Source organism: Chionomys nivalis, chromosome 26 (genome assembly GCF_950005125.1).
Source record: "Chionomys nivalis chromosome 26, mChiNiv1.1, whole genome shotgun sequence".
In the NCBI taxonomy this organism is placed as follows: Eukaryota; Metazoa; Chordata; class Mammalia; order Rodentia; family Cricetidae; genus Chionomys; species Chionomys nivalis.
In genome coordinates, this window is record NC_080111.1 from 33,436,559 (window position 1) to 33,445,562 (window position 9,004).

At 35.3% G+C, this 9,004-nt stretch overlaps 1 protein-coding gene across 1 annotated transcript; it reads right to left on the reverse strand.

Annotated features, from left to right (window-relative positions):
- Nucleotides 1-473: 473 nt before the first annotated feature.
- LOC130866798 (zinc finger protein 431-like) lies at nt 474-8,252 on the reverse strand (the record flags this gene model as incomplete). The annotated part of the gene is made up of 4 exons (XM_057758402.1): nt 8,241-8,252; nt 2,726-2,849; nt 2,469-2,529; nt 474-1,254 (listed from the first exon to the last, which is right to left on the reverse strand). Coding segments are annotated over exons 1-4 (978 nt in total), but the record flags the coding sequence as incomplete, so codon positions are not given.
- Nucleotides 8,253-9,004: the final 752 nt, after the last annotated feature.

Here is a 9,004-nt window from a genome sequence, read left to right on the forward strand (position 1 = left end):
ATGACTGTGATGAGCAAAGGCGTTACCACACTGATTATATTCACAGGGATTCTCTCCGGTATGTGTTCCTATATGGTACTGAAGGTGACAATGACGTGCAAAGCCCTTATCACACTGGTTACATTCATAGGGTTTCTCTCCAGTATGTGTTCTTTTATGATTTTGAAGATTAGTCTGAGTTACAAAGGCCTTACCACAGTGATTACATTCATAGGGTTTCCTTCTCTCCAATATCTTGTCTTTTATTACAGAGAAGACTATTTTGATATGCAAAGGCCTTACCATATTGATTACATTCATAGTTTCTCTACGGTATGTGTTCTCTTATGGCTTTGAAGAGTACTGTGTTGTGCAAAGGCCTTACCACACTGAATACATTCATAAGGTTTCTCTCCAGTATGTGTTCTTTTATGGTTTTGAAGGGTACCTTGTAGAGCAAATGCTTTACCACACTGATTACATTCATAGGGTTTCTCCCAGGTATGTGTTCTTTTATGGTATTGAAGGTGACTATGACGTGCAAAGGCCTTACCACACTGGTTACATTCATAGGGTTTCTCTCCAGTATGTGTTCTCTTATGATTATGAAGAGCACTGTGGCGAGCAAAGGATTTACCACAGTGATTACATTCATTGGGTTTCTCTCCAGTATGTGTTCTCTTATGATTTTGAAGATTAGTCTGAGTTACAAAGGCCTTACCACAGTGATTACATTCATAGAGTTTCTCTCCAGTATGTGTTCTTTTATGCACTTGAAAATAATCATGACGAGGGAAAGCCTTACCACACTGATTACATTCACAAGGTTTCTCTCCAGTATGTGTTCTTTTATGGTTTTGAAGAGTACCTTGTAGAGCAAATGCTTTACCACACTGAATACATACATAGGGTTTCTCTCCAGTCTGTGTTCTTTTATGCACTTTAAGACAATCATGACGTGCAAAGTCCTTACCACACTGATTACATTCATAGGGTTTCTCTCCAGTATGTGTTCTTTTATGCTTTTGAAGAGTACTGTTTTCAGCAAAGACCTTACCACACTGATTACATTCATACGGTTTTTCCCCAGTATGTGTTCTTTTATGTATTTGAAGGGTACTGGGTCGAGCAAAGGCCTTACAACACTGATTACATTCATAGGGTTTCTCTCCAGTGTGTGTTATTTTATGCATTTCAAGATGATTGTAATAAGAAAATACTTCATCCCATTGCTTAATTTCACAGCATTTTTCTCTGCTATGTGTTTCTTCATTCCTTAGAAGATGAATGTTATAAGACAAGGCTTTAGCACATTGAGAATATACTGAAAACTTCTCTGCAATTTGATTTCTTTCAATCCTGCAAAGATAATTTACACATGTAAAATCTTTACCACATTCAATACACTGTTGAACCTCATATCTATATGAATTAGTTTCATATTTTTCCAATTGTAAAAAGGAATCAAATATCAAGGTTTTATAACTTTGTTTAAAATCATGTTTTGTTCTCTCATTAGGAGTCATTTTGCGTCAAGAAAAATATTTGTGATGATAAATTCCATTGTGCCATGCTTTATCTTTTCATCTATAACTATACCTGTATTTTTTCTAGGATATATTTTACATTTTTTAAGAGAACTGCATACACTAGTGCTTTACAAACTTTACTGCTTCATAATTCTACTATACTATGAATCATTATAAATATGGTAAGTGAACTGAGACATCTGGAAGTATTTGCATAGACCTAGAACTCATTTCTTTTGTAATGTAAGTTTGTATTTATGTATTAGCCATGAGGGTAGAAAATAAATCAACTTTGTATTTTTGGATAAAATTGAAAATGTACACTCTACATGAGAACTACAGTTTTTCTTCTTAATTGTTCTTAAGGAGAAGTATGCTAAATCTTTTCATAACCCTATGCTCATACACTTGTGTCAGGAATGACATATGAAAGGAAGAATAGTGAATAAAAGATTTCCACAATGAATCCTCAAGGTTTGACTTTCAGAGACTTGTAGTATAGATCTTAAGGTTTTTCTACAACAACTGCCCCTTGAAACTTGACTCACCTGTTCTCATTAAATTTAGCATAGTCACCAAAAGTATAAGGGTAATAAAAGGCTTACCATGGGCTATTGACTTAGTAGAAAGTTTTGTGGCTATACTCATCATCACTGAAACATGTATACATTTTCTGTCATGAAACAAATGAACCAGCAGTTCTACAACATAGCTCCCATGGTGCTATGAATCAAATGGTGATATCTGTTTAGGCATTGCTTCCTAGACTTTTTCTTAAATGAAGGCTTTGCAGATGCAATTGACATACATGAAATTGAGGTATATGGATTCGTGAGAATTTAATAACCATCAATGCATTTAAAGCTGTGCTTATTTACAATGTTGCTTTTGTTTAAAAGTTTCACAATAGATTACAAACTATTCAAGGGAAATTGTTATGAACTTGCACAAGAAAATTACCTTGCATGTCTTCTAGAACATTGACAATGTTCATTGGTGTTAAGGTCTTCCCAAATGTTTCCTAAAATACAGTATCAGAATATATATGTTATATTATTTAAAATTGTGCAACAATTAACGTATCTTAAGTGCACCTAAGAACTATAACTGTATTGTTCACCTCATTCTTCTTTATCTAAAACAAATTACAGAACAAAATCATAAACCAAGGAAAAGTTGTCTCCATATTTTGAAACATGAAGGAAATTCATTTTTACCTGCAGTAGTAAGGTTCCTATAGGTCTCCAGCATCACATCTTTGTAGAGATTTTTCTGGGAAGGATTCAGCAAATCCCACTCTTCCTGAGTGAAGTTGATATGCACATCATCATAGGTCACCGCCTTCAAAAATATACCACACATGTTTACAGTGTAAGAATGACAGTTAAATTTATACTTCTATGAAAGTACAGTTTTGATTCTGGTGTTTCCCATTATTATTCCATAACATAGACAGCCACTTTAGAAGGAATTTGAAAAGGAGAATCAATTCTGTTATTGCTATACCTTTTGTATAAGATACCACCTTGTAAGAGTAATATCTATTCACAGGGAGAGAAAAAAGAGAAAAGATCAGCAGTACATTGTATGCATGAGAAACTTATATAGAAAATAAATGACTACAGAAAGAAAAAGTAGATGGACAAACATGGTGTATTGATGTATTTTGCCTATAACCACAACACTCAGAAAACAGAGGTGGGTATATTTGTCTCTGAGATAAATGACAGTCAAGTCTATGCAATCAGGTCCAGAAGTGGTAGAAGTACACATTAAGACCCTGTCTCCATTGCAAACTTCAGTGAAACAAACAATGCCATAGAAAAAATAAAATGCTTTTATTGAAGTCCCTACAAAGAATTGTTTTCACTCCACGTCTGTATTCATCTTCCTGAAACCTGAATTACCCTAACACAAACTACAATACCAATAACATTTTGTAGAAAAAGAACTGCCTGTATAATACAGTTACAAGTGGACAGATGAAAGCACTAGAAATATAAATGTTGGTCATAAATAATCAACACAGAGCTGAAGGGAGGGCAGAGTAATACAGCGCTCTTGCTGATCTTCAATGGAGGTGGACACATTTGCCAGTTCTTATGGGAATTACAACTATCCATTTTTCCAGGGTTAGGATTTCTGATATCTTTTGATCACTCTCATGACCAGATATCCATATAGTACATATCCATGAAGACATATAAAACAGTCATATTGATTTTAAAAAAAAAAACTAAAGCAAGCATAACAAGCAAGAAGATGTTCATCCAGCTGCAATTTATTGACTCAAAATACTCAGGCAGCATTAATGTTATCAATCCATGGAATGGCATCCTAGCAATCTGAGTGATACTCTCTGTCAAATTTTAAAATTCAAGATAAGCATGAAGCTGAGCACAGCAGCAAATACTTGGCATAAAAATACCTGCATTTCAGGGCCATCATCCTATAACATAAAAACATATACACCCAGGAATGATGCCTCCCTTTACTTTCAGGAATTTAGAGCCACACAATGACTCAGATAAGCAAACAAAACAATTAAAACAGTAGGTTACCAAACTCCTGAGCACTGAACAACAATGGTTTCTGCTATATCTTGTGTGATTTAGAGATGGAGCCTATAATGATGGTAAAAGCATTTCAGTATAAGTAGAAAGTTGGCTGACTAATATCATGCACAACACGGTAGATTTAAATGTCGGGAAATTACTTGAGGGTATTGAGACTCGTAGTATACAATGAGGAATTTCATCTAGAAAGGCTTCTCCTACTGAAGATCCACAGAAAATTGAAAGCAAACCACTAAGGAAAGAAATTTGTTCAAATACATGATCATTTCTGGGAGGTTGTTCATTCAGTCAAGTACATTCTGAACCCAGTCACTATTGGCTCATGGTCAACAATGGAAAAAATACATTTAGTCATTGCAATGATTCACATTTAATGATGCTTGAAGAAGGGTGGTTAAAAGAAACCCAACACCTGCTCAGAATTGAGAAATGGATGTTTATTTATTTAGTGGTAGACTCACAAATCAGAATCCTATGCTTGAATAGAGATCAAAAATCAAATCACACAGCCAGAAAAGAGGCCAGACTCATGCTCTACATTGGCATATATAGTATATGAGGCCATGCACCAATGGGTGGGAAACCACTGGCTGTAAGACTTCCTACAGCACCCCCTTATTGTTTAAAGAAGAGTTCTAAGCCCAATACACAATTATATACAATAAGAAAAATATATTCAATAATTATCCTATCCTAACTAGTTTAAGTCTTGTATAATAAATAACTTGGCCAAGTCATGAGAGGAAATTAACTGTAACTATCTAGTCTTCAACCCATTGAAGATCTGAGAAAGGACATAATATTACTTGAGCAAGCAGAAAGTTTAATCAATCAACTTTTAAAATGTGCAAATTACAGAGGCAACTGGCTACCTGGGCAATCATCCAAATTCTCATTTGCAACATTGAAGCAACCAACTTTGGCTAAGACCTAGAATAACTGACAGACCATTTTCAGAGCTAGGAATCTTTTCAAAACCATCTTACACTGTCTTGTCAAGATTTCACAAATTTAATTATCCATTTTTGTATACCATGTATATTGTCAGTGGTTGAGACGTGACCATGTCTTTGTCCAAAGGTCAGTTTTGACAACAAGAAAACAAGCTCTGAGTGTCTTTGGTGCTTAACATTCACTGGAAAAAAGATCAATGCTACCAGTAGTAATCATGTCTCACTTCAACAATTCCCTAAGTTATTTAAATTCCATATTTTAGAGCTCTTTGAAGTGGTTGAAGATTACCTATCTATGCAAAATATATTATTTATGTAACTAAAGGACCTGATTATTCTAACTATAAGTATGACAAATATAGATGACTATTGATCTATAATTCTTAATACCTATATAACTTAAAGACTAAGACTTCATATTAGAATATTGTACAATAAACAACTGTGCAACCAATGAGGATGATGGGTTCAAAATGGAACCAATGAATATGTATCTTGATCAGTGGTAGATATGTATATTGCAATTTGATAAATATACTTATCAATATATAAAATGTTTTAAGCAGATGTAGAAGCATTAATGCACACAACATTCAATATACTTTAACATTATATCAATATACAAAAATCTATATCAATGCAATTGCCTATAAATTATAACTCACTCTGTTAGTATTCACTCTGTTAGTCACTATTATTATTAGTGTATGTAAGCTCACACTAATCTATTTTTTTTAGTTGAGCAGAGTGGAGAAACAAAGGACACCTCTGCTGGGAAATAACATTATGGGTGCGGAGCCAAAGTAGCAGGGTTTTTTTTTTAATATTTATTTATTATGTAATAAATATTCAGTTTGTGTGTCTGCCTGCAGGCAAGAAGAGGGCACCAGACCTCATTACAGATGGTTGTGAGCCACCATTTGGTTGCTGGGAATTGAACTCAGTACCTTTGGAAGAGCAGGCAATGCTCTTAACAACTGAGCCATCTCTACAGCCACAAACACTAATCTATTATTCCATCCAATTTTCCCATATATTTTCTTTTTTCTTTTTTCTTTCTTTTCTTTTTTTTTTGGTTTTTTTAGACAGGGTTTCTCTGTGGTTTTGGAGCCTGTCCTGGAACTAGCTCTTGTAGACCACGCTGGTCTTGAACTCACAGAGATTCGCCTGCCTCTGCCTCCCGAGTGCTGGGATTAAAGGCGTGCGCCACCACCGCCCAGCCCCATTATTTTTTCAAAGAGATCCCTCAGCCTCTAATATTTTACCTCCAACCCAAAACCCTATAACAATTATAATCAACCCTTAAATGATGTCCCTAACCCTGAGGACAAACATTGTTGGGAGAGAGGATATAGTCTTTTAGAAATACTTTTAGCTGTATGGGGGCCATGTTCTTTGTCTGGGATCCTGTGAAAATAAAATGATGTTTAAATTCCAAGATTATTGTCTAGTATAATTGCAAATAGTCTCTGAGTATTTGGTAAGATTTTTCTGAGTGTCCTATTAGAAGATCTGTCCAGAATGTTGTAAAAAATGTACACCATTTCAGCTAAGCAAGTTAGAACCATCTTGAGCAGGTGGTATGCAAAACAGGTCTGATAGTAGCACTATCATCATCATGCCATCATATCAACCAGGTTGAGTTGTTGTTGTGGGACCCCAACTCCTTCCTGGAAATTTCAAAGATTACTTCAGGAAAATTCATTGTTCATTGTGTTAAACTTAAACATTGAGTCTATAGACATATACAGACATATATATTCAATAGCATGTACAAGTCAGACAAAAATAGATATGGAGAAAAGTGAAAAGTTTTCTAAATTCTTTTTTCTTTCCATCCCATGCTCCTGACATGAGACAAAGTGCTGAATTTTTTTTTTCGAGGCAGGGTTTCTCTGTGGCTTTTTTGGTTTCTGTCCTGGAACTAGCTCTTCTAGACCAGGCTGGCCTTGAACTCACAGAGATCCGCCTGCCTCTGCCTCTCTAGTGCTGAGATTAAAGGCGTGTGCCACCAGTGCCCGGCAAAGTGCTGAATTTTTATTTTAACAACATGCTTATATTTATAGAGGGACAGTGCCAATGTCCAACTACAAAGCCATCTCTGTATATTCATAAATATACATCCACCTACAAAAGCACCAAATGAAATGATAGGATAAAAGTGTAGATTACTGAATCTGCTCTAAAAAGAATAAAGGGGCATATATACGTATGATGAAATAAATGGGTAGGTTATTAAAATTAATTTTAAAAAGTAACCACTTATTTATAATTTTACATTGATATAGATATGGAAATTTTCTTTTAATCCAAACTTGACATTATTTTTTTAAAATACTGTCGATGATTTTCTATTCTTACTCAAGCTATTTTATCTAATGCATCTCACTTGAACATGTAATGAAAATTTCTAGTCCTTGACTTATTATTATAAACCAATTAGGATATAAAGTACTGCGTGTTAATAGTTTATTTATTACAATTGAAATTATACTCAAGTTATGTTTTCAACATTATACAGAATTTGCCCTTTTCTTAAACATGCTCAATTAACAAATCCACTTATAAACATAATCACAATATAAAAGCAGGGACATTTAGGCACCTTCTTACCTGAAAGTCATGTAGGAACATAAGTTATCTCATGGCACTATAGTGTGCTTCAAAACACAGCACAGTGGTTCCTTGCCATTCCCTACCCCGTCAAAGATCTTTTCTAGATCTCCCAAGATATGCATTTCAATAGCACTTGCCTCTGACTCTAAATCAGACACTTCTGTAATCTTGCACTCCATAGGAACTTTCCATTTTTACTCCTGGACAAAATGTGGTTAGCTAGATTGTACAGTGCACTCTGTTACATGGCTGGAGTTATTCCCTGTAGAACAGGTGGAAGGAAGCACTGAATATTAACAAACAAAGAAGTTTTCAGGTCACAAAAGGAGATGTTTGTTCTGTGGCTTCATGCTGAGATCGGATGTACTGAAGGTAATTTTTACCTGGTGTCAGCAATTTCAGACAACCATGAGAGAAAAGCAAGAACCAGACCTCAACCAAGATCTTACCCCCATCTGAAGGCTGGATAATGGCTCCATGGTGTTTCAAGTTTAATACTGAAATGCAGAGCAATGTGGAAACTTGAATATGTAGAAAATAATGGAGCCAGGAAGAATGACTTTATGTGTACTGTTGTTAGCCAGCACATCTTCTTCCATGGACTGCTAAATAAAAATGTGCAGTTGCATTATTCAAGATTCTCCACATGAACAGGACTGGTAGAATGAATCTCACCATTAAAGTACAAAGTGGTCTTATTAGAATGTCTCCCAAGCTGTGTTCTGGGTCACCTAAAGATAGCTGTCTAACAATGGAAATTTGAAGGGTACAGGAGATTGCTTCTCAGTCTTTTCTCTAAGATCAAGTGAAGAATGCAGCAGTTCAGTCCATGAGACTCTATGTCTAAGTTGGTTTACAGGATACACCACTATTCCAAAGAAGTCAGCTCTAATGTTAGTAATGGACTGAATTAGGTAGCCAAAGCTACTGGAAGGAGGCAAAAAGAGAGAACCTTCTTCTTTAATAGCCTTTATATGTGTCTGCTGCCATGAGAAGGTGATATCCAGGTTAAAGGTGGATCATAGTCATTGTTTGGTTCATTATTTTTTTGTTTTGTTTTCAACACAGGATTTATCTATGTTGCTCTGGAACTCATTGTGTAGACCAGACTTGCTCTGCCTCTTCAGTGATAGTGTTAAAGGTGTGCACTGCCACCAAGCAGCTAAGCGTGGATCCTATCATGTCAAATAATCTAGAACGATAAAAGTTCTATCCATTTCAAAAACTTCAATTAAGTATAACCCCACTCAGATATAACCATTTTTGTGTGTGTATGAATTAATCCCAGAGGTAGTCAGTTTGACTACCAAATATAACCATCTCAACTGCCAAGTGAGAAGAAATGAGAAAA